The sequence below is a fragment of the Triturus cristatus genome, chromosome 4_2, assembly GCF_964204655.1.
Source record: "Triturus cristatus chromosome 4_2, aTriCri1.1, whole genome shotgun sequence".
Taxonomy (NCBI): Eukaryota; Metazoa; Chordata; class Amphibia; order Caudata; family Salamandridae; genus Triturus; species Triturus cristatus.
In genome coordinates this window covers 198,319,184-198,346,176 of record NC_140586.1, presented here as the reverse complement: position 1 = coordinate 198,346,176, position 26,993 = coordinate 198,319,184, and the positions used below count along the sequence as shown (strand labels likewise).

The 26,993-nt window shown below is 44.5% G+C and overlaps 1 protein-coding gene across 2 annotated transcripts in view; it reads left to right on the top strand.

The window, feature by feature from the left end:
* Positions 1-26,993, top strand: part of IFT56 (intraflagellar transport 56) — a 291,296-nt gene that overhangs the window by 131,351 nt on the left and 132,952 nt on the right. For both annotated transcript variants that reach the window (XM_085601180.1, XM_085601182.1), the window contains exons 9-10: positions 4,536-4,638; positions 7,168-7,223. In XM_085601180.1, coding sequence (XP_085457306.1) covers positions 4,536-4,638; positions 7,168-7,223 — 159 coding nt within the window. The remainder of the gene's footprint in view (positions 1-4,535; positions 4,639-7,167; positions 7,224-26,993) is intronic.

The following is a 26,993-nucleotide window of genomic DNA, read 5'->3' as shown; positions in this document are numbered from 1 at the left end:
AATAACCAAATCCCCTGTGCACCTCGTCCAACTTGCAGTTGCAAAGGCTTGTTGGCTTCCTTCCAAGAAGATCTTCGGGCTCCAAGTAGCCCCAACCTCGAGCACCTCCAGTAACCAGAATCTTCAGCCACACTGCATCGTTTGCATCTTGGCCTGCATTATTTTGGTGAGCTGCTTGAGGTCCTCTCGCGACTCCAGTGCATCCGGCCTATGGGTCCATTTGAGGGTCACACTTGTTTCTTTTGGGCTCGGGCCTGTCCTGACTCCCGTGCTGCTGGTGAGACCCCTGGACCTTGCTCATCCCAAGTTGCTCCTTCTTTAATTCCTGGGTTAGTTGCATTTGCCAAGGCTTGTTGGTGCTCCCGCCGTACACCGACCGCCCCCACCCCCCCCCCCCCACCCTCCCCACCCTCCCCAGCATGCAACATCCTTTGTGGGACAGCTCGTGCACGGCTCCTGGTCCTCCTCAGCGTCTCCTGGTCCGCACAGCTGCAGAGTCCAGGTCCTCGTCATCCATCCTGCAACACCCGACATTGGAGGGCATTCGTCTTCCAAGTCTCCTGGTTACTCGTGAGTGACATAGACTGTCCCCTCTGCTTGCAGGTACCTCATCAAGAATCCATCCTCCGATTCCACCGGACCCTTCTTCCTTCTTCCACAGCAGCACTTTCCTGAAGTCCTCCATTGGGTTCGATGGCGGTTTCCGACACCACTTCACACGTATTCACCCGGATTCCCTGGTGTAGGTAACATGGATATTAGGGTATCCACGGGTGAGGTGGCTCTCCAACCTTCTGTCATCCACGGGGTTTCTTCAGAGTCCACTGGGAAGGGTCCTTAACCTTTAAAAATCCAACCGCGACTTGCACATAGAGTTGTACGGAGCACACGGTCGTGTTTCCACACTGCACATGCTCTCCGTGGGGTCCCTATCTACTCACCTTGGGTGGCTCCTTGGGGTTCCAGCACTTCTACGTCCTCTCAACCCTGTATTGATCCGAGTTGTGGTTCTTATACAACTTTCTTAGTATATGGGCTGGTATCTCCCCCCCGACCCCCCGGGGTCCACTCTGAATTTCGGGCTATTTACTGTATTTCTTTGTTAAAGTATTGTGTGCATTGTATTTATCTCCATGTTGGATATATCGGAACTTACTAGAGAGTATTATATAATAAATACATATTTTTATAAATACTTGGTATGGTTTTTTTCACTTAATCTATACTACAAGATTGCATTCTGGTAAAACATGCTGTTTTACATTCCTTCTGCACTAGGCCTGAAGGCTGCTCTCCCCAGCTACCACTTTGAGAGCTTTCTAAGGTTGTCTAGGACCTCTTAAATCACCATAAGGGGTGTCTGGACTGGTGAAGGTGCCCACTTACATTAGCGGACATCATATACCAGGCCAGCTTGTCACATGGGTTATTGTGGCTGGCAGGAGCATTGAAGGAGAAAAAGGACACCCTGAAATGGTGATCCTGTGGCGGGATATACTGAGCTAGGGGAGGGATATACCAGAGGTGGTGAGGCTCTAGTGGGAACGGCTTGACCCAGTTTCTGCCTTAATGAGTTGGGAGAATTGTTGGCAGTGCAGACGCCGAGGTTAGTGCCCTGAGAGCTCGAGTGAGACATAGCTGTGCTTCTTGACTACCCACTGTGTTCACTTTAGGGGCTATTGTTTTTGTGGTCTGTACATTGTGGGCTTCCTGCGTTTTGGCCACACCATTTTGGAAGCAATGGTGGGCAGGAAAAACGGAAAGGTGACTTCTCTGCACTAATAGCTGCACCTAGGTGCCTAGGAAACACAATTGCAGTGAGAACATGCAAACCATGGGGAAGCAGATTCTGCTCAGATCCATTAATTTGCTTAAAGCTAATCTGAAATCAAACTCCAATAAGGCTGAGACCTTGATGAGGACAATGGGAAATAAATTGGAGGGCCTGGGTACCTTTGTGGTGCAGGCTGAGGACGCACTGGTATCGACCATGGCGATGAAGAGGTTCTGGAGCTATGGATAGAAAATCTAGGACACATAGGGCTCGATTACGACTTTTGGCAGTGCGGGGGCAGGCAGCATGCCCCCGCTGCGCCCCGTACTGCCAAAGGTTGCTGCCACCCGCCTGCCAGATTACAACTTAAAAGTTGTCTGGTCGGGAAGGTGGCGTGGCACTTTCCACTGCGGTACTTCTTTCAAAGGTGGCAGTGCCTTTGAAAAAGGCACCGCAATGGGAAAGCCACACAAGATTCCTGCACGGCATGGACTGAAAACAGAAACTGGTGTGCATGCACACAGGAGGCACATGTTGTGCCCCCCTGTCTCCATCCACATGGCATGAGACACAAGGGGGCCCTGTAGGGCCCTCTTTGATTTCTCTTTGCCCTGGTTTTCATGGCAGTGGAACCGTCATAAAAACCATGGCAGAGAGGAAACTCGTAATATGCTTGGTGGAACCACGGCGGTCCCCCAACCATGTTGCGGCCTCAAGATCGCCGCACCGCCTCCAGGGAATGTGGTTCCCTGGCTGCGTCGGTCGTCCCATGGCGGTCTGACCGCCCAAGTCATAATGGGGTAGGTCAGACCGTCGGTGCGGCGGTGGTTGGACCACCGCGCCACTGCTGCGCCACCACAAGTCTGGCGGTTCTCGGTCCACCAGGCTCGTAATTGGGCCCTTAGAGTGGCCTGGAGATCTTTAGAGATTTCATTGTTACAACAACAATCTAAGGTGCTAGAAAATGTGAGGCGAGGCTCCCAACTGAGAGTTCTAGAAGTGGCAGCATTAATGGACTTACTGAAACTGTTGATATAAATGATGGTGGGTGCCCTGATGCCGCATTTGAAGGGGGACACTGACTGGTGGTGGTGCACAAGGCATACAATTCTAGGAACGGTGGTGGTGACATTGGACTCAAAAGGTAATAATGGAATGATTTTGAGAGCAGCTTTGAACTAGAAAACTGCCATGTTGGACTATTTTTGCCTTCTTCTATTCTTAAACGTGCTGTCTAACAACATATGAAAATGTTGTTTGCCAGCAGTGGGGTTCCCGGTGCAGTTAAGCGTGCCCCATATTTAAAGCAGTTCATTATTTCACAAGTAGATGCAGCCATGGTGTTTTAAAAGAGTCTGGAAGCTGATAAGTTATGATAATTTTAGCGGCAGCATGATTCCTAGTAGTAGGCTGTGCTGGCTAGGCTGGGGACAGAACTATCACTGACCAACAGATGCTAGATTAATGCTCTTTGAGTGTGGAATTATGGTGGTTACTGTTTTTGAAGTTAACCAAGCTGTTTCTCAACTATTGCTCTGTGTCTCTAAGCTGTTCTCTCTCTTCCCCTACTGGTTCACTTGGAGAAGAAGAGTTTTAACGTTGTTTTCTCTGGGACGGTTTTTTGCAAAACTGAAAGTAGTAATGCTCCACGATCAATTGCATATTGTGGTTAGAGATGGTTAACTCTGGTCTTACAGTGATGATTGTATGAATATGTTGCTGTATAGATTTGTTGGTGGTAACAGGCACCTAATATAGTGTTAAACCACCTAATACACTCAGCGGTGATGACTTGTTCATCCCAATGACCTGTTTACTTACAGAAGCAGTTAAGAGATTGCATTGAAACTGTATAGATCTCATTTTAAAACGGCAGCAACACAAGGAACCCCCATATCACTCTTTGCCAAGAGTGTAGAATACATATTGCAGTGTTGGGGCACTTAATAAGACTACTGGGATAAGCAATTGCAGGCCGGGCAAAAGGTGGTACCCTCTTTGTATTCCCTGCTGGGTCACAGTTAACGCATTTATGTACATTGTTTTCTTTGTGGACCTAATTCCCAGGATCAGTTTACAGGACACCAGCTCACCCAAGAACACAGACGGTTTCCTCTCTGTTATAGCAGATGAACCCCAGATCAGAACAGACCACACACAAATGTTCCCTGCTCTGCAAACAAGGCTCCCATCCTCTTAATTGCTGACTCTGCATCTTACCTCAGTCAGTTAGATCAGTTGCCCACTCCAAAACACCCTCAAATTGGAGCAGCCAACCTTGTTTTGAACATTTTGATTATTGCTGGTGTAGGGCTAAAGTGCACTCAGGTGCTGTGCGTGCCCTGGGCACTAACCTACATTAACCTGTATATTCTACCGGCCAACTGCAGCTTACTCCTTGCACTCAGACCACATTCAGACTCCTGCTCATTCTGGCCAATCAGCTGCTTTCTATGCAGCCACCACATGGGCCAGGCTTACCAGCCAATCATATACACCCACAACATAACTTGTACTCACCATACAATGTAATATGCCTATGTAATAAAAGCTGCACATACAAAGCCGCTGGGTAACATCTGTGCCAGGCATTAAGCTACATGAATCCAACTAAATCAAACTTGTCTAACTTGACATTGATAGCAACTACCACCCTTCCTTGTCTGTTTATGGGAGTGCGGGTGTTTAGGGTGGGTCCCAGGAGTAGGATCTGATCCGTCCCACTCCTGCATTAAGTGACTTACTTGCATTCCTTCTGTAGGTGGTCTTCCGAGGAGGAGAGGGGGCTCTTCAGGTGTTGCCCCCACTGGTGGACGTGATTCCAGAAGCCAGACTGAACCTTGTCATCTATTATCTACGGCAGGGTAAGAAATATCTCCTCACAACTTCTTCCCTCTGTGAATCTAGAATCCCCATGTGAAGCTGTAATGGTCTTTGAGCCCCTGTGATAGGGCATATTGTCTGATCTGCTGTGAGGGGGGTTATTTTGTCTTATCTGCTGTGAAAGGACATGCAATCTGATTTCCCCTGTGAAGTGGTTTGTTGTTTGAGCCCCTATGAGGTGGGGATATGATCTCTGATTTACCTTTTAGTGGGAAGGACATTTCACATTAGCGTCTGTGGGGAAGCATACTGTCTGAGCTCCCTGTGATGAACATGCTACAGAGGCCCCTCTAACAGAGCATGTTGTCTGATCCCCTGTGAGGGGACAAGGATACATATTTTACAGAGAGAGGGCAAGGATACATATTTCACAGAACAGTATTTCTTCGTCATTGTTTGAGTGGGGTGTAATTCACATTTCTTAAACCAGAATAGTACACAATGAAATAGGTACTTTTATACCAAGAAAGCACAAGTTCATGGCATTTATAAAACACTAAAACAGTATCCATGCACACCAAACCAGGAGCATTCAATTAGAAAAGAAAAGTCAATTTTGAAAATCATTCAGCCTGTCTGCTGTTTTAAGCCGCCAAGGAAGGTCATTCCACAGCTTGACCTGCAGAGAAGCAAGTCGAACAATTGTATACTAAGTCAATCAATCAATTAATTAGTCTTTATTTCGATTTTCATAATCATTAAAGACATCATACATCAACAGATAAAATAACTATCAAATTCATGATATAAAAATAATTTGATGAATCCATGTCAGTAAAACTTCAGAAGATGTCACAATGATAAAACACTTGCTATTAAAAGTTTAAAAATATATATAAATATCAGTGTACTTAAAACCACTGGTGTTCACCGTAAACAGAATTTTCACAGTTTGGTCACGCTGTTTAGCTCCATGATTAATAAAAGAACAGTGCTGACACATTACGAGGGTAAAGGGATTCACATACGTAAACAAGATAATGGGACAACCATAAGACAGTTGAGTGCTAAAAGTATTAATAAAATTTGACTCGGCTATGGTGCCCTCATTGTTTTTGCTCTAATGACCCACTAAGTCAGAAAACATGTATTGATTGCAGGCAGCATGCCCAAGGCATTACCAAAATAATTAGCTAATGAAATAAAACAGGAAATAATTTATATGCCGGTGGCTTTAAGTAGTTGTCTCTTCTGAGTAATGGTCTGGCCTACTGCATTTTAAAGGCTGGGGACATTGCGTCCTATTTATGTGCTTTCCATGCTCCGGACTCGAGCGATTCTCCAGTGGTTTCCTGCATTTCAAGTGTGTTGGTGGGTACCCTTTCTGAATGATGTGCTTACTGCAAGTTAAGACTGACTCCTGCCGGCCGCCGCGATTGATTCCTGCGAAGCGTACGGATATTCAGTGTCTATCCATTGCAATTCTTCAATAGCATTCTCAGCATCCCATCTCTGGGATTACAAAGTCCAGGGACAACTAAACACTTCTTGGATTAATCCCCATTGTTTTTTTCTCGACACTGCAATTTAATTAATGTAACCTGGTCCTGATGATGGCCTAAGACTTCTGCAGGCCGAAACGCCGTCGACTCCCACAGCGGAACTCTTGGCGCCCCTACCCACGGATACCCTACTCATTTGAATTCTCTTATCATTGTTGTGGTATCCCAAACATGTAAATCGTGGTTTTTATCTCACTTACCTGTTGTTGTGCCCACCATTCTCGCTGTCTATACCACATCACGTGTCACTTGCGCCTTCACTATACTTCACGAGCACTTGTGCACAGTATTTTGTTGGTTACATGTCATTTAATGTAACGCTGTGCGACTGACCCATGTGCTTGAACATATAAAGTTTAATATGTCTACTATATGAAATATACTCTACATTTACGTGAAATGTTTCCCAGTTTTTTTCCCCCTATGGATTCAATCCTGTGCAATTAACTGTGTCACCACAAATATATGTATATTTGTCCTTTGAATAATACCCTTGAGACATTGTTGTTTGTTACAGATTATTGCCCTGGTCTCTTTAGGGTTTATGGGCTACCTCCTGTAGTCTGTTACTACTGCAAGTTAAGGGCTGGAGTTGTTATCGTTACCAGGTGATATTTTGTGTTACCTGCAGCAGGTACCTCTGGCTCTCTGGGTGGCGATACATACAACTGAAATGTCAAATGTTATACTCGTTGTGTCCTCTTGGTGATGTGTTCCCATCTGCTGAAGGAAGATGCTGTAGTCTGATCCCCAGCAGCAGTCTCCCAGAGCCACTCTGTCATGTGAGGTTGCTTCTGTGCTGCCAGTCAGCTGCTCATCTGCTGGTTTTCATACCTACACTTATAAAGCCTCCAAACGTTTGGACTTCTGACTGGACATGGTCCCTCCCCGCCACAGCAGTTTCATGGAGACCCTGGGGTTGGAGGACCAGGGTGCTTTACATCTGTTTGAAGGAATATTGTTAAGTATTTTCCCCCTATTAAAGTGACCCTTTTGCTACTCTTTCAGATGACGTGCAGGAAGCATACAGCTTAATTAAAGACCTAGAGCCATCCACTCCACAGGTAGGAAACTCGTTTCCTTGAATGAAGCAGAGATTTTGATCAATGGGAGGGAAATTATATGTATTACTATAGGAGACCTTACAATGATTTCAATGCCAAAACTAGCATACCTGAAGATTGAAATTCTCAAGGACAGGCTCTGCACCATGGGCACTGAGCTGGGCGCATAGGCACTTTGAGCCATTAAAATGGTCAACCATGAAGCAGTACTTTTCAAAATGCTCCTTTACAGAAGTCTAGAATTTGCACAGAATGCCGCAGTGATGCTTAAAATGCTGTGGGTGCTGATGGGCAAGTTCTATGCATTGTTAAGTCATTTCTCGTGCATTTGAAATAAACTTTCCACAATTGCTCCTCAACATATATTGGTTTCCCAAGGGGCAAACATTGTAACCTGGAAAATGTTTCAGGGTCCAAGTCACTCAGTGTCCCCTAGCCTACTTTCAAGATGTTTCAAATCTCCACCAATTACATTGTATACCTGGTAGACTTAGGTGTTTTCAGACTTCAATTTTTATTTGAAGTCCATCACAGCAGCCACATTTTCTTGTAAAAATCTCAGAATGTATCCCCTTGGAATTTGTGTTTTACCCTTTGTCAGTATGAAGCCAAATATTGTTTCAGCTCTTGCTTTTTAGGTGATAAGAGAACAACCATTTTGTCAAAAGTCACCACATTGACAGTACAGCATTCGTAGCCTCAAGAACTGGGAAACTCCAGATAAAGCTAGATTGACTCTTTCGAGCCAAACAATGCAGACACTAGAAGTATTTGCATTTTACCACTTGGGAAGCATGTGAGCTCTGCACAGTACAAATATTTCATATAGGTAGTGGATTCAATACAAATAGAAACACCTCGGGTCGATATTGGCTTGATTAAAGTTCCTGGAGCAATGCTATTGACAATGCGTGAATGGTTTACAATATATGTAGATGAGCCTTTAGCCTGCACTGGATTCATCTATTTTTTTGCATCACTAATTTGATCTGCCTCTGCTAGAGCTCAATGCATGTTGGAAGTTTTACTAGTGGAAATAGGCATCTCTACATCAATGTGGAGTAACTCTAAAATATGTTCAGTATCTGAAAGAAACGCTCTAGGTAGGTACTTTTCATCCATGTTTGTTGATTTTGGCAATGTGTTGCCAGGTGGTGCACATTTACGGAAGAGAATCTCAGTGGTTACTCCTGTTGGTGCAAACGGGTTCCAGATTGCAATAGGGCCCATGCAAATTCATGTGTTGCATCTTCTTTTTCCTTACACTTTCTTTTGAAGTGTGTCATTGTTTCTGCAAAGGGTATCTGACAGAGGTAGACACAATGAGGTGACTAAAGATTTTAAGTGGTTCTTGGTGGCAAGAATTTCAGTAAGTCTGCTTGTGTCTTGCCAGTTAAAATTTTGACAGTCATTCAAAACAGTGTGCAATTTAACAGCTTTGGTCAATGCTCTTCTTCAACCAAGAAATCTTTGTTTTCAGGCGAATAGTACTCTGATGATTTTTCTTGCGGAGCATGGCGAGGTAATTTGAAAAAAAGTACTTGGAAACAAGTTGGATGCCTTGCCCGACTTAGTAAACTTGTATCTGAAAGAAGCAGTTAGTTATAGATATCTTACCCCCCCCCCCCCCATGCCGTCAGACTGGATCCGGAAAGCTTGTTCGTCAGCAGTACCTCTGCGCGTCGGAAGGCAGTATCGGTCGGCTCGGCGTCTGTCGTTGGCGTTGTGGTCGCCAGGATGATGTCGCAGTAGCTACTTAGACGCCGCCCTCGGGCGCTTACGTAATTTTTTCTATCTCTGTGCCAGTCAGCGCAGATCCTGAGAGAGCGGTAGCTCCAGTCAATTTTTGACTGAACATTTTGAGCAACTTTTGCAGCCTCCAAGCCTTCCTAGTCCGACATTTCAGGCCCATCAAACGCCAGTCACCTCCCCCATTGGCGCATCTTCACATCGGACAGGTGGGTTTTGCAGATGTTCCGAAGCGGCTACTTTCTCCCCTTCAAGGCTACCCCTCCAGCCATGCCACCTTAGTACCACCTTATATATCGCAGGATCACCTGGGTCTTCTCTAACAGGAAGTCACGGCTCTCTTGGCCAAGGGAGCCATTAAGCACGTTCCTGCCCCAGAAGTAGGTTGTGGTTGTTACTCTCACTACTTTCTGGTACCCAAGAAGGACAAGGGCCTGCGTCCTATCTTGGATCTCAGGAACGTCAACTGCTTTCTCCGAAAGGAGAAGTTCAAGGTGTTGACGCTCGCTCATGTCTTGTCTGCCCTCAACCCTGGAGACTGGTTGGTAGCGTTGGACTTGCAGGACGCTTATATTCACATCCCTTCTGGGAAGGGGCGGGCACATGGGAGAGGCTGAGATCAGAGGTCTCTGGTACCCGGCGGAGTCCGGGCTCCACATCAACCTTCTGGAGCTCTGGGCGATCCGTCTTGCTCTCAAGGCATTCCTCCCCTCTGTCCGGGGAAGAGTAGTGCAGGTGTTCACGGACACCACCGCCATGTGGTACTGCAACAAACAAGGCGGGGTGGGGTCGTGGACCCTGTGTCAAGAGGCCTGCCTCCTCTGGGCATGGCTGGAACATCAGGGCATATCCCTGGTGGTTCAACACCTAGCAGGTTCCCTGAACGCCAGGGCAGACAAACTCAGCTGCAGGTGCATGATGGATCATGAATGGCATCTTCACTCGGACGTGGTGCAAGGTCTCTTTCAACAGTGGGGAGAGCCTTGGTTAGATCTATTCGCCATCGAAGAGAACGCGCAGTGTCCACAATTCTGCGCGTTGGAATTTCCAAGGCGGCACTCGCTAGGTGACGCTTTTCATCGCGAATGGAGTTGCTGTCTGTTGTGCGCCTTTCCGCATATACCACTTCTGCCCAGAGTGCTGAAGAAGATCAGGCGCGACCGGGCCCAAGTCTTTCTGGTGGCTCCGGATTGGGCATGAAGAGTCTGGTATCCCGAGCTGCTCAACATGGCCATCAATCCTCCGATCCGACTGCCTCTTCGGGAGGATCTTCTGTCGCAGCAGCAGGGGACGGTCCTCCACCCGAACCTGTCCAGCCTCCACATCTTTGCGTGGAGATTGAGCAGTGACATTTGACGTCATTGTACTTGCCTCCCAAAGTTTTTGATGTAACCTTGGCAGCCAGGCGTCCCTCCACTAAGATGGTATACGCCTGCCGGTGGACCAAATTTGTGGCATGGTGCACAGCAAAGGTTGTGGATCCCTTTTCTGCCTGTCTTTCAGAGGCTCTATTGTTCCTTTGGCCCAGCAGGGCTCTGCTCTGGGCACTATCAAGGGCTATCTTTTGGCCATTTCTGCCTTTCTTCGGCTTCCTGATAAGCCTTCTCTCTCCAAGTCCCTGGCTGTAAATAGTTTCTTAAAAGGCATAACTCATCTCTTTCCTCTTATTCCCTTTGTTATGCCTCAGTGGGACTGGTTTTGACCTATTTAATGTGCGGTCCCTTTGAGCCACTTCACAACTGTCCTTTAAGACTTCTAACTCTTAAGACTGCATTCCTGGTGGCCATCACAACTGCTAGAAGAGTGAGTGAGCTCCAGGCTCTTTCATCCAAGCCTCCTTTTCTGTCTGTACATTCGGACAGGGTTGTCCTCAGGACTCGTCCATCCTTCCTTCCCAAGGTTGTCACCTCCTTTCACATGGGGCACACCATCACTTTCCCCACCATCTTTCTGCCTCCGCATCCTTCGAAAGAGGAAGAAAGGCTACACCGTCTGGACCCAAAACATGCGCTTTCCTTTTATCTGGATCGCACCTAGCAGTTCCGGGTGGATGACCAGCTCTTTGTTGGGTACGTGGGCGCCAAGAAAGGTCGGGCCGTACACAAGCGGACTATCTCCAGATGGGTCGTTTTGTGTATCAAAGCCTGCAATTCTGTAGCGAAAAAGGAGCCTCCAGTGGGGCTGCGCGCCTATTCCACCAAGGCGACGGCAGCCACTACTGCTTTGAGACGAGGAGTCCCTTTAAATGACATCTGTCAGGCAGCTACGTGGGCATCGCTGCACACGTTTACGAGACACTACTGCCTCGACAGCCAAGTCCAGAGAGACGGCTTCTTTGGCCGTTCTGTTCTCCAGCACTTTCTGGTGTGAACTTGGTTCGCAGACCCACCTCCGGGATTAGTATTGCTGGGGTATCAAACCTAAGGTAAGGAATCTATAACTAACTGTTTCTTTCAGATGAACAAGTTACTTACCTTCGGTAACAATATATCTGTAAGAAACATAGGTTAGTTATAGATTCCTTACCACCCCACCCATCCTCCCTGTTCTGCGAACTGATTTCTAGGGTTAAGGACATCCTTTCAGGGCCCTAGTTTTGTCCACCAGTGGTCAGTGCCTTGCATGGCTCTGCAATCCTGGCACGGAAAGTCGTGTACAGTACTGACGTCAGCGTGCAAGGGCGGCGTCTAAGTAGCTACCGCAACGTCATCCCAGCGACCACGACGCCAAATACGGACGCGGAGCCGCCCAACGCCACCTTCCGACGCGCAGAGGTACTGCTGCCGAAAAAAAAATCCGGATCCAGTCTGATGCCTGGGGGTAATTCTAAGGTAAGGAATCTATAACCTAGGTTTCTTACAGATATATTATTACCGAAGGTAAGTAACTTGTTCTTTTAGGCTTTAATATTTTACCAATTCTCACCTTCAAAATGTGTTAGGTAGGGGCCACTTAAAAACCCTCCTTCACAGTCATGCCTGCCACGGTTGAAAGGCCATGGATGAAACAAAGCCCTCAAAAGTCATTTTTATAACTAGAAACTAAACCCTTATCTCGAGGAATACCTGTGTATCACGTTGCTCTTCTTCAGCTCAGTCAACTGACGTTGGTCCTATGTTTTGTACTAATTGCACTCAACCAGGTAACTTGTAAATGATATGAGGTAATGAAAATTTGGGAAGATATTCACACACAGTTCTGCGCTGGATAGAGTTGTCTGAAAACCCTTTTTGCAGTGTGACTGGGTAGCATACAGTGAACAGCGCATGGGTGCACACTTGTATTGAATCTCCATGAAATGAAAGTGTAACCTTAATTATCTGAAATACTGACACAATACCTTTAAGCGTTTTGCAGGCCCTGACTGGTCTTCGGTAAAAAAAAGAAATCAGATGATTTCAACCATTGCACAAGCAGACTTATTCTCTGCTTCTTGAATACCGTTGAGGTGGGGCTGACCATCACCTAGTTTGCTTGCATTGCAAATGATATAGCTATCTTTAGCCTAATGCCTGTGAAGACGTTAGAAGTAAACAAACACATGCAGGTATCTTCACAATATACTTCTGCTCTTTCTCATGCATGTACTGTCTTCTCACTCAGAACTCTTATCTTGTGACAAACTCCGCTCTGCTCTCCTCTAGGAATCAAGAACTGAAAGTCTTAATATTAACAGGTTGTGTCCTAAACTATCAATATCACTAAAATGGTTCTGGGAAACGAACGTATCCTGCTTTTAGGCAATGTATCCGTACATTCTGCCTGCCCCTGCCTCAGCTTGTGCTGCCTTTACTAGGACATGTAAAAAAAGCTGATGCATCATTTAATAAATGTAAATGTGCAAACTGTGCATTTTCAGTATAATCCCTTTGCCCAAATGGTTAAGTCACACTGCCTGCAGTGCCATTTACTCCTTTAAGGGCTTTTTTCACCAAGAGATGCTGGTTGCACATATGTCTGCTGCAGGTGCATTAACCCATGAATCTGCCTTAATAAAATGGCCTGCAAGTTACACATGCATATCAGGGAAGCAGGCCAATTATCCCACTAAACATAAGACTTTCTGAATTGCACACACATATCACAAACAGGTATGTTGAAACTGAGCTCCCCATATTGAAACTGAAATCGTTACGACCTGCAGATTAGCTAATATTGATTTTTTCCAGCAGGACATTATTAATGGCCTTCCATGTAATAATTAGTTTTTTGTATAGTACTACTTACTAATCGTTTGCCATTTCTAATTGCTGTACGTAGTCAGTGCTATTATAACATTTTGAGTTTTCAAGTAAGAATGGTGTGGATATTGGAGGATCTGCCACTAATTATTCTCTCACACCATTTTCATTTCAGTTTTTTCCCTTTCCCTCCCTTCTTTTGCTGTTTTTTTCTCTGAGTTACTTCCCTTCAATCCCAGTCTCCTATCTTTCACTCTGTTTTTGCCCCACTCTCCATCATCCCATTTCCTCCTATTAACTCCTATAACTTCTCAAGTTTTCACCTTTCTCTAACTCGACGCTCTGTTACTTCTTTCTCCTTTGTATTTCTTTTTTAACTATAGCTGCCAAACTAGCTGCTTGTATATAACTACCCAATCTTCCCTGCCTCCATCTACATACTGAATATATACATGTAAAAGCCAGCTGCAGTGGCATTAGTTGTAAACCTAAACCTTAGTGCACAGCCTAATTTTCCATTTCACTGTACTCTCCCACTCCTACACTGGCTCATCCTCTAATTCACAGCCTACACAATCCTCCAGTTCCCACTCTCTCTTCCTCTCTCAGCAGTCCCCTATCCTCCAGTGGCCCCTCTTCAAAGCCACACCAGGGGTGTTGGATCCACTGCCCTGCTTTTGTTCTTTGTCTCCTTGTCCTGCAATAGGTCCAACAGTAACTGAGCCTTACCTTGGTTCTTTGACCTAAAGTCTCTAGAGGGAGAGGTTTAATCATTATCCACCTCTCGCCCATTTATCCTTTTCCACTGCATCCTACTTTCGCACTTCAACCTGTTCCCACCATATTGCCTCCAATAGGGGGCCACCTAGTTTGCACCTCTTTCACCGGCATTGGATCGTTCATAGATTCACATGCTTGAATCATTCCCCATTGTCAGACTGGAAACCCTTGGTAACTTCAAACAGCAAAGGTTTTATACTCTCATTAACATTGACTATCCACCAAACTTGTTTCACCCTATCCAGATCATTATACATGAACCAAACTCCAGCCAATAAGAGCCCACACCACCCAGGTGTTGTCTTATTGAAGCTTCAAACTGTCAGATTTTCTATTACACATTCAGTGCAAGGAACCCTTTATGGACACTTTCTTTGGAGAAGAGATTTCTACAGCAATTTACAGGATATTTCAACATGGTTATGTTTCATCTAAGAAATTTTTATTTAAGAAAAATATGTATGTGGGTGATCCACATACTGTTGCCGAATACAACTAACCTGTGTTAGCTATTCAGGCCCAATCCACAGGTGCGACGAGAATATCCTCACACTCCCCAAGCCTGTCCACGGATGAGCGAGTCAGATACACTCAACCAGTAGATGGACCCTGGGAGATGTGGGGACCCAAAGATTAGAAGAATATACTTCAGATCCCCCTGCGGATTTCCTCAGAATGGTCGGAGAAGAGGACAACCTACAGAGGAGACATTGAAGAGAATATTAGAAACTAACCTCCCCTTCCTTAGGACCATAAATATAGCAGAAACTACTAGTGCTGAGGTTAATGACACACGCTTTTTCTTACCAGCTGGACATCTCTTGAGTCAAAAAGGAGAATGGAAAGTATTCATCAGGTAGGATTCAGCAGGGCAGGTACTGTTCAATTAATGACTCAGCAGGGTAAGAAGTCTTCAGGAACAGATTAGGCAGGGCAGGAGGCCGGAGACTAGTAAGTGGAGAGCCGTGGAGGAAGGTTCTATGATGCTCTGCTATAATTACTCAATTGTGGTTCCCAGAGGCGCTGTATTAGAAGGCAACATAGGGCAACAGCGCTATACTAAGATAAGCGGGCCCTAATTCTTTAGATAAGCCTGTCTCCAACACTAGTTAGCAATAAAGACCTTTGCATCCGCAACTCTCCCAAAATTAAGGTTCAAAACATGGGGCACAAAATACGCACCTATCGTGCGAAGGAAATTCAAATGAGGAGCCTCAATGAAATTTAAACGCGCACCGCGTGTATAAAAAATAACTTCTGAAATGCACAAACATGCACCACGTGCCTGTGGACAGCCTTCTGACTTCTCCGCCTACGCGGGAACAAGAAACAATGTATCCGCTTCAGCCTCAAAACAACCAGACGCTGTCGGCGTTTACCAAATGTCTTACGCTACCATGCCGGGAACTGGATACAAAGTAACACACTAAACGCGGCCACTTTTCTTATGAGCTTACGACGCGGCCGCGATGTCTATAATAATCTTCAAAGAGCGGAGCGACTCTCTCGCCCTCTCGAGCTCATACGTGAAAGGCCTCTTCCTTGGGGGCAGCGGGAAGGAGCTTAAAGACTCAGGAAACAAGGTTAGGGGATCAGGGAGCAGGGACTCGGAATGAGGAGCATGGAATCAGAATTCACGAAACCGAAAGCCAAGCAACGGCTTCTCAGCAAGGCGGGATATTTAAGGAAGGGAACGTGTGCAAACTCCACCCACTGGAGAGCAGTAAGAAAGTGTCTAAAAAGTGCGTGTCAAATTAAGTCCAGCACTCATTTCTCCCCCTGAGCCCTAGCGACTACACAGGAGGCCCGACGTGTAACACATACAAGGTGCTTATACTTTTTACATCCGGGCTTGGGTACAAGCAAGCTGAAAATAAAATTTGCCAAACATTTTCAACAAAGATACTTAAAGACGATTGGCACTTGCCATTCTGGAGAAAGGTGAACCTTCAACTTCTAAAAAGAAAGACAATACTAAGCAGAGTCTAAAGGATCCTCTGACCCTGCTACTAAGAGTCAGACAACTGATCAATTGCACTTTGGTGAGAAGGAACACATGATATGTAGAGAAAGTACAAAGAGAAAAGTGTAGACCTTACTCAGGAAGAGGTCTCAACCAAGAAATATATGATAATCTCAGAGACTGGTCAACAGTAGGTGAGGAAAATCAACAGCAGGACGTCGACTTCTCACAAATTGTCAACGATGAGGAGAAACTCCCATCCCCAGCAATGATCAATGAGTTTGACTGCATCGGCGGTGGCGGAACTGTCTACACTGATAGTCGACAGGAGGTTGTCGAACAAAAACATAATTAATGCAACAAAAGTCAACAATGACTGAAATGCCATCAACAAGAGAAATTCCGTTGACTTTAGAAAAATAGTTGACAAGAGAAATACCATAAGTGAAGAAATAACAAACCATAATGAAACCACTGTCGACGAGGGTGTTAATGGAGCGAATAAGGGATTATGATTCATCTGAAACGATAGAACCTATTTTGCAAACGTTGATGCTATTTCCAGTTTCATTGTAACTCGCCAGAGAGTTTACTGCAGGATGTTTCATCATGGCTAACAGAGGAGTCACCCATTGCAGGATTATCAGGAAGGCAATAACCCAGGTTGGATCAAATGGAGGCCTTCTACAGCAATAAGGAAGAATGGAGAGCATTCACCCAGGGGAGTTGAATATTCAATACTTTGATGGTGATGATAAAAAATATGCAGAGCAATTTGGCTATAAGGAACACAAATACAGTAATCCCCAAGGATGATTCAAGAGTAAAGAAGGGATGAATGGGTACATCGTTCAGAAAGGCTAGTGCACGTTCCGATGCTGACCTCTTTGGAGGATATGGTCGCTGACCTCTATAAACGTCTCCAACCACAGTCAGTACAGAATGAGCAGCTGTCAGGGTTGTCAGAAACTCTACAGCCGCCAATATTGAAACCTGTTCAGTCTCACACACAAGGATGTCATTGAGATCAAGAAACACCTAAGGGTACAGAACCTGATGATGATGTATCTGTAGAAGGTGCACACGGTCATGATGAAGGTGTAAGGTGACCATATAAAGATAATAATAATAATGACGATGACTATACTGATGCTATTACGGAAGAACCACCACGGTTTCCTGATGAAGATTTGGAATGGAATTAGTTCATAGTTCCGAAAAATGTTAGTCGGGAGCCAGCATGTAAGAGTTCACCACTGGATGATATTGGTGGACTTCAGTCCCTGATTGCAAAGGCATCAGAGCGCTTCAGTCGCCTGGCAACTGCAGCTTAGAAGTTTTGTTTTCTTTTTGATTTCATAGAGAAATCACACAGAAGTGCTTGTTCAATTCCTATGCCAGATCATCTGTCGGAAGATGGTCTGGCTATGATGCAGAATCCTGCAACTGCCTGAGTAAAGTTGACAAGAATTGAGAAGAAGTACAAGGCAACAGATAATTATTCAGGATGTATTTTGAATCGGGTGCAAACTGAATCAGGAATGTCAGCACCGGAACAACAGGGGTCAAGGAAGCTGCCATCCCCTTGTAGACCAACTACATTTAAGGAGGGCAGCAAATGACTCTATGGGGAAACGAGTCAATCTGTTAGCCGCTGATGCTGTTAGGATTGTTAATTCGTCAGAAATTGAAGCAAGACTTGAGGCCTCTATGGAGAAAAAAGGTGCCTTTCCTGGAAAAATTGCATGAAGAAGATAAAGAGATGGTAAGGCAGTATTAAAAGATGGAGAGCGATGAATCCTCTTCATTAATAGATGCAGTAATGGATGCTTCAACGTGTGCATTTAGACAGATAGGAAATGGAACAGTCATGAGGCGGTATGGCTGAAGAGTATGTCTTTTAGACCTGCGGTCCAGTCGTGTGTGATGGACGTGCCATTTGATGGCAACGTTTTCAGGGTAAAAGGTAGATGAGGCAACAAAGGCCGATACAGAGACTGCTCTGTCTCTAGGGATGAAAGCAGTATCAAAGGCAAAGCCAAAGGCAGTAAGGAATTTTTTTTTCATCCCCAAAGACAATATGAAACATATGGGGAATACAGTGTATATGAACAGCAAGCATAACAATACAGGCGCCAAAGTTATAGACTAGGAAGAGGGTGTAGAGGAAGTCATCCAACTTGACGGAAAGGAGTAAGATCATGACTTAACAGGTAGTATTTCCTCTAACATTCAGCTGCCAGTCGGGGGAAGATTGCAGTATTATTTAAACGGATGGCAGTAAATCACAACAGACAGATGGCTTTTAGATATTGTACAACACAGGAATAAATTTGAATTTCTGTAGGACCCACTATCTCTTTCACCTACACCAGAGAGACCCAGACGTTTGAGGGAATTCAGGAAAATATTGGATGTCAAAAGCTGTTGAGAGGTTGCGTCGTAGGAGGAGTGCAGGGGCTTCTACTCAAAGTTCTTTCTCATTTAAAAAAATATCTGGAGAGTGGCATCCAATATTGGGCTTAAGAGAATTCAACAAATTCATAAAGCAAGAGTTTCCATATGCCCACACTGCACGAAGTTCTGCCATTTGTGAATACCAATGTGTCTAACTGTGCATCATGCCCCTAGTAGGGATAGACCCACTGCCCTTCCGAGGAATTACGTTGTCTGGGTGCCAGCTTGCCTACCGCCACACCACCCACCAAAAGGAAATATGTTGCTACTTTCTGTCGCAGGCAGCTGCTAGGTGACTGCAAAGGGAGCCTAATGGGTACAAGACTGAAGGTCATTCCCAGGATTGCCTAGCCCGGGGTGAGGAAGCACCCCCAGAAAAGGGGAATCTCCGTGATCTTGTGGATTACCTTGCTAGGGGACACGTGGCCATACAGCGAGCACTTGGAAACATTTTGAATGCAGAGAGTTGCCTGGGTCTGCACAGTACCGGTGATGGACTCTGAATTTTCTGTATTTGGGGGTGCTTCAGCATCAAAGGCAGAGGGATGCTATGGATTACCTTGATGGGGTAACACCTGGCCCTGCAGGGAGTGTCCTGGGTCTTGCAGACAAAGGTCAGCACCTACAGGGACATAGTTGGAGTGGTCTAGCAAACCGTGCATGCCGCCATCCCCCTCATCTTATCACTATAACATCAGAGGGGCAAAGGGTCACTGTACCCTTGTAAGATCCTAGCAAACCCTAGGTTGCCACATATTTATGGCAACGTTTAAGGGATAAAACCAGAAGTTACATATACCTTGGGGGGGGGGGGGGGGGGAGGGGGCGTCCAAAACATAAAGTAATCGCCATGATTACCTTACCTTGACAGTTGGCATATCCCAAGGATTCTCTCCACTGTGAGGGGGCTCTTTTCACATTCCTGGTAAGTAATTGTGATAACTACCTTGCCTGGGGGACACCTGACCGTGCAGGAAGATGGGTCAGAAAATGCCACTGCTTGCAAATGCAAAGATCTGCTGAGGACCTTAATATGGATGTTGAAGTGACCCAAGACCTAAGGAAATATACAGGATTATCTTACCTTGGATTCTTTGTCTAATATCACGAGGTACCACAGAGTGAATTCTCGTAATTTTCTTTGTTGAGTGTGCTTCTGCACCCTAGCCAAGGTAATACATGGATTACTATGCCTGGGAGACTCCTACACATTCAAGGAGTTGGGCCACGGAGAACCGCTACAAGACAAGACCTCTTCTTATATCATCTGACCCAACCATAGGCAGATGCTCCCCAAACTCACAGCACTATCTGGACACAGGCCAACCAATGAGGGGCGCTATGAGGACATCTGATGATGGGTCAGCAGGTCCAGTAACGCTGAGCAGGTGGTTCGTATCGCATGCCCGAGGAATGGCCTGGCAATTTACCAGGCTACAGCCCTGTCCACCAGCCTTTCCAGCCACTACATCTAGCCTTCTTTGAAAAGGAGAGGAGGTTAACTAAATGGTCTGGGCTGTACCAAAGAACTACTAAGACTCCCTCAGGTGTCAAAGCAGTGCGTCTGGGAATATTTGTATATTCCCTAGTGCATGATGTACATGAAAGGTTGAACAGAATTGTATGCTGTACGTGAATATTTAATATGTTTGTAGGACTATATGAAATCGTAATCTTATGATTTAGGTCATGAAGGTTAGTAAGCCCAAGGCCGATGTCCCAACCAACTGGCTTCAGGTGGCTGCCCTTCCAAACCTCTCTTTTACAGCGGTCATAGGCCATAGCTCTTCTCTAATCTTTTCCCATAGTAAGAAAGGTTGAAAATATACACCTGACAAGGGCAGAAGTGCTTCTTCTTCCAGGAATGGGGAAAAAAGTGGTTGGAGAGAAAAGGAACTTGTAAATGGGCAACAGATTTTCACATGAGCAAATCTGCAAACCTTATTCGCTCGTGCTAAAATGAGGTTCACAAATATTTTCTAGGAGTATGATTTCCTGGCCTGCTATTGTAAATTATTGTGAATTCATGAAAGCCTGAAATCTGCTCTGATGCAAGGACATATACCATGGATGCACTTTTGTGACTTTTCTTTAAATATTGGGCCCCTATATAGGTCTGACGTAATCCAAGAACGTTTGTTTGTATTAAAATTCTGTTTCTCTCTCTAGCTATCTATTGGCTGGCTTCACTGTGAGTGCCTGCATTCTGCTCTTCCACAAGGAGCATATTGGTACACAAAAAAGTTTAGTCAAGTGTCGGCGACTACTGTGGCAATTTGTGCTTTTTGAGATGAAAAAATATTTTTGCTCTTTGCCAATGTTTGTTATAATGGTGAGGGCCTGGCGTATCCCAAAACAATAAAGTTTTACAACAGATTCTGTAGATGGTAAAAAAAATATTGCTATTCAGTGATGCAGATTTATACAGTTATTTCAGAGATACTTGTCATAAGTTTCCTATCTCCGTCGTTTGCAAGTCCTTATCCTAGATGTGATATAGGCCTCAAAAAATCATAAACATTTTACTAGACCTGCGTGTCTGGTAACTTGAATAATCTACTCGACCTAACTGTAATGTACTTGACCAATAAACTGTTCTCAAATTGTGTGATCTTCAGCAAATATTTTATTTTACAGAGCCACCTTTTTCTACATTATCACATTTGAGAGCACCTTCAAATACGGGAGTTCAGCATTTCTGCTGTACAAAAAAAACTTTTGTTTGATTAAGTAGACTAAATATTTGCTCCATGTGTAATTAGAATCTACTCATAAATAGGGTACACATGATCCCTGACTTATAATAAATATATTACAGAAGCTTGAAACGGTAGCGCAGTCATTTACAGACAGTAAATTTCCCATGGAAATGGCCAAAAGCTCTCCCATTAACATGTAGTTTTGCTGATAAAACTATATAGTGTAAGAACAGTAATCTGTAAACATTGGGTTTCAGCAAACATATTTATCATTTGCACATCACCTAGTAAAGTGTTCTGATTTGTTTGAAATTTTTGTACAGTTCACTTATTAGCTATTTAAATGTTGTGTGTTAGAAAAAAAACTGACACCTTACAGCCTTACATTTCACACTCTTTGTTGAGCACATCAGGCAGTCTAATTTACAAAGTCCTGGAACTGCAGTTGGAGAAAGAAAAGCAGTTGTTATAAGATGTAAACTGACTTCTGACCTCTGTGTCTATGCACAAAGCAAATGTGATAAGATAAAAATAAGATTTAAAGGCATCTTTATTGCTTCTTTACTTTCTGAGCTGAGCGAACAGAACACCTATTTTTTGTCAGCTTGCCAGAACGGGTGAGTAGGCCCAAAATATATCTCACCGTGATAAAAGCTGACTTGCGATAGAGAGTGGGCAAGTAGGTTTCTCGAGGTCTGTGATAAGGTGATGGAACGTCCTTCTCCTCATTCTCCATTAAACTAACGTATCAGAATGTCACTTCCTTCCTTCTCGGACCTGAATGTGCAAGGCCTCTTCTATCTCCGAGATATTATTTTGAGGCCATTTTTTCTTTACGCACCAAGATCTTAAGTTCACCGTCCTCAATTAAATGCCCCCGCTGAACTGTCCCACTCTTAAACAGCGGTTTTGTCAATTACTTTTTCAGGGTACCAGGGCAATTCCAAATTGGAACCAGCAACCCGTAATGTGGGCTCCCGAAAGCACTCCTGACCGCATACCACAGACACGTCACTGACCTCAAAGTCTTACTTTTCTTTAATAATTTGAAGCCCCAAATTTATACATACATTTTGTCTGCATATTCCTGTCAACATCCCTTGGTAAAGCGTACCCAGTTTAGACTCCCTTGAAAACCCACCCGATTAGTAATTAGAATCCATTGATCTAGAATGCCCAACATTAGAGTTTTACATCTGCCAAACTAAAGCCACCTTTCAGCTTTTTCTTCCAGATAAAACAGTGGATTCTGGATTGGAGCATAACCAGATCAGCTTTACTGATACTCAACAGGATAGTGTCAAAAATAAAAGTCATTTTAGAGATGATTGACATTTTTAGTAAGTTAATTCTTCTGTAAATTGTTAGTGGGAGATTGTCTCATCTTCCCTGGCAGCGACCAATTTCCTTCCTAAACTTTCGCCGATTTATTTATAGGTATGTCGTACTCTGTGGGTGACATTTATACCCAAATACCTAATTTCCTGTTTTATTCTGGTATCTGCATACTCTATGTTCCATGTCATTATTTCTGATTTATCCTTATTCACCTGATGCCCGTAAATATTACCAAATTCCATTCCATTCCATTCCAAAAAGCTTTATTGGACGTGTTAAGTCATAAAAGCACACAGAAGTACATCTAAATCAGTACATGAGACATCTAAAACAATTCATAAAACACCTTATCAAATATAATACACGTCCATATGGATGAATAAATAGAATTATCCTGAAAATTCTATGTACAAATATAAAAATACAATAAAAATTTGTTATGATAAAACCTTTGTAGTTGTTCCATATTATGAGCTACTGATTTCAGAGCAAAGTGGTTAAAGAAACGGGCAAATGTTTCACTAGAGCAAATTACAGCGTAGCATAATCTCATTTAATCTACTGCTTGATTAAAGAAACGTGCTCGTATTGCCCACGCCCACCCCAGGTATCTTGCCACTACTATGACAATCACCTCTGCTGTGTCAGTTCTTATGATTCTTTCAGCTTCACTCGATCTTCTTGTACCCAAGAGCTTGCAAACAGGTGACAACCAGACACGGCGTGGGGCATTGTATCCAATACATTCAAACAATAGGTGGGCCAATGATTCTTTGCTATGCTGACATACCGGACACAAATCGTTACTGGGTTTGGACCATTTGCTAGTAAAAACTCTTTGTGGCAATGTACCCACCCTAAACTGGAAATATAATTTTCGCTTGCAGGGCTTTGTAATGAAATCCTAGCATTGTTCCAGCATAGGGATGGGTTTACAGTCTAAGAATAGCCCTGTTAAAGAAGAGGACTCACAACTTCTCAAAGTTAATCTGGGTCTATTCCCAGTATTTGGCTTTCAAAAACTTTTTTGGGGGAAAGATAGTATTTTTAGTATCCACCCACAGAGAATTCAAGCCGATTGTCAATAAGATAGCTCTAAGCTCCCTCAGCCATTTTATTTGGTGCGACGTGTCTACCTTATCAGAGCCAGAAAACCAGCCGCATACTATGTGAGCTCTGGGGTAGACCAGAGTCTACGCCAGTACAAAAGAAGACATAGTTTAGCAGTGTCTGCGATTGGCTTTCTCCCAAGATCGTTAAATAACGGGCATGTCGGGGTGCTCTGTGGCAAGTTGGTAATATTTCTAAAGAACTTATTTTCTAAAAGTTTAGAGCTTAGCTAAGTTCTCATGTTCCCATAGCTCAAGCACCGTATAAGGCAGAGCTAATGACTTTCATGTTATAGATCTCGATTGCGAGGCTGATTGTCTTAGAGAATGAGGTATTATATTCCTTTTGCGGCATCCCCGCCAGTTGTCGGTGTTTTAGGGATGCTATATCGACCTGATGTGTCCAATTTAGCCCCTCCTGGATGTTTACCCCTAAATATGTGAACTCCTTGACTTGGTCTAGCAGGCGGTTGTTCATTTTGATGCCCTCCCTGAAGGCCCTATGTGGGTTAAAGGCCATCAGTTTTGTTTTTGACACATTGACCTCCAATCCACGCCTCGAGCAGAACTCCTCAAAGATTGTTAAAGCTCTCTGGAGCCCACTCTGTGTTTGGGAAATGATCAATGTGTCCTCTGCGAACATTAGTATGGGGACTTTTTCACCTGCTAGTATCAGGGCGTCTGTGGGGGTTGACCTCATGCAATCCACTATTCCATTGATATACAAGGAGAATAGTGTCGGGGCCATCACACATCCTTGTCGAACTCCACAGGGAACGATTCCGTAACTTTGCCCTGCTTGCCCCATCGGATCTTAGTCTTGTTGTCCTCATGCATCCTAATGATAAGTGTCAACAGGTCAGATGGTAACCCCATTTCTTGTAATGTCTTCCAAAGTTTAGCTCGTGGTACAAGATCAAAAGCTGACCTAAGGTCAACAAAGACGGCGTACAAACTGCCTTTGCCCAAGGATTCCGTTTTCCAAAAAAGCAAAATAAACCTAAACACTTGGTCAATAGTGCTAGGCTCGGAACCCTGCTTGTAATGGTGATAAAATGCTAAATTCATCGATCCAGTCTTGAACTTTGTTAAGCACCAACCTGCCCATTACTTTTTGCAAATAATAGAATCTATTAGGCTAATCGGCCTGTAATTCCCTGGGCATGATTTGTCCCCTTTCTTAAAGACTGGTATGATTTCTGCTCCTTTCCAGGAGTATGGAACTGGAGCACCCTGGGCTATGGCATTTGTCAATAGGCAAATGTACGTACACCATCTCTCTTTATCATAGAGGAATACATCCCCCGGTATTCCGTCTGGACCAGGTGCCTTTTCAGCCAAAATGGATTTAAGTGCCACCTCGACATCTGCCTTGCTAATAACTGCCTTTTGGAAAAAGTGCTCGGCGATGCCGCCCTCTATTTCGTACACACTTGCAGCATATTGTGGCTTAAAATGGTTTACCCACTCCGACTGTGAGACATGGTTTTGGGGCTGGCAGGCCTGCCCACCTCTGTCCCATTTGTGTACATTCTAGAACTGTTTGGAGTTTCTTCTAAAACAGGCCTCCCTAAGTTCCTCCCACCTTTTATCATCCCATTCTTTTTTCGCCTTTGCTTGGGCCCCCCCGATAGGTCGCCCTTGCTGCTCGTACCACCGTAGGGACGCCTTCTTTAATAGCCTCCCCTATTGTTGCACGTACCTTTTTACATCCTTGTTGTACCATTTCTGTATTTTAGGGGTAGCTTCCTTTTTGGTTCTACTCTTTTTAATAAAATACATACATAACTGGCCCAAAAATGTGTTTTGTATGCTGATAGGTTTTCCTAAGGCCGTCGGGTTTACTACACTGGCCTGGAGCTCATTTATGGCCTGGTCCATATCCTTTTCGATGTTAACTAAAACTTTGGGTAGCTCGATTATCTTAGCCCATTTAAGTCGCCTCAGGTCATTTGATGGAACAACATCGGCAGTGGAAAATGTATCCCGTGGTTCATGCAGAGTTTGAACTGTATCAGGTCCAGATCCACACATAAAGGATTGTGGTCACTTTCCAATCTGTCTTGAACCCTCATGTCCTTTACAGTATGCCATAGTGCTAAGCTAACTAATACGTAGTCTATCCTACTGGCACTATAGCCATTCTCCACGCAGATGGAATTAATTAGAATCACCGCATCAGACCATCTTTTTATTGGGTCAAGCTCCAGCTGTGGGATACCACACAGCTGGTCTTCCTCTTCTATCAAATTACCCTCCTCACTCATTAAAGGCTCAAACGTCGCGTTCAGATCTCCCGTGACAATGAAATTTGTGTCTCTCTGGCTGACATCCAGAAGATCGTCAAGAGCCGCTAAAACTCCCGACTTTTTCCCCCTGGTGCCTCGCACATAGATATTATATATTTCCATGATCACGTTTGTTCCCCTATACAATCTAACAGCCTGGATATCCTGATTAAAGGTTGGGAGTGCTTGGATATCTAGCCCTAGAACCTGTCTCACCCAGATTATCAAGCTCCCTGATGGCCTCCCTTTTACGCCTTTAGTGGCCGGAATGTAAAATTGTAAATATCCCACGCAAAAGAGGGGTACTTCTGCCCACGTCTCTTGAAAGAGACAGATCTCAAAACCCTCAATAAAAGCGTGCCACTCTGGGGATCCCAGTCTAGAACCTAATCCTGCAATATTCCAGGACAACAGGGTTTTCTTTAAGGGTATTGTACAAGCAGCCAAATTACCACTTTGAGCAGAGGAAATTGGGCTATGCTCCTGCCATACTCCATCATCTTGTCTGGTTAGGAGGGGTTCAGCTTCTGAGGTTTGTTCTTGCTCTATAGGTAAATGTTAAATATTTGGTGGACTGTCCATTTGGATGGTATTAGCTAATTGATGTTCCTGCTGCTTTCTTAACAAATCCGCCTCTAGTCAGTCTATATTTTCTAAAGTAGAGCTTCCCTGCATCCTAGCTAATTTGCGGGTGAGAGAGCAGGCATTTTCCCTACTCAGAGGGGAGCGTCAGTACTGCATGGCTGACTGTCCTGGCGGGCTTGTACGAAACTCTAGGGCGAATAGATTTTCTGCTAGATCTTCCCTAGTCATTGTGAGCTTGATACAATCCAAGTGATTAGCTGGTGAAAACAACCTACGAGCTTTTACTATATCTTCCCTAATCACCGATCGGCATACCCTGACATGCCGTATCCAGTGGATGGTTTTATTTATTACGGAGTCCTCGTTTTCTGGACTTTTACTTACATCAAGCTTTGGAATGTTCACCATAAAAATTCTATTAGTGCTGCGTGAATCTGCAAAATGATGAGCTGATTGCCTATGGCTCTGCCCGGCCTCTGGCTGAATAGAATGTACTACCGGATTATCGTTTTGGCATGTCGGAACCCTTGTGAGAGCTGCTGTATAGGAGTTGTCAATGTAGCTAGCAGTAGGGTATGGAGTGGGTCTAGGCTGTGGTGGAAGTGACCTCATATTATCTAA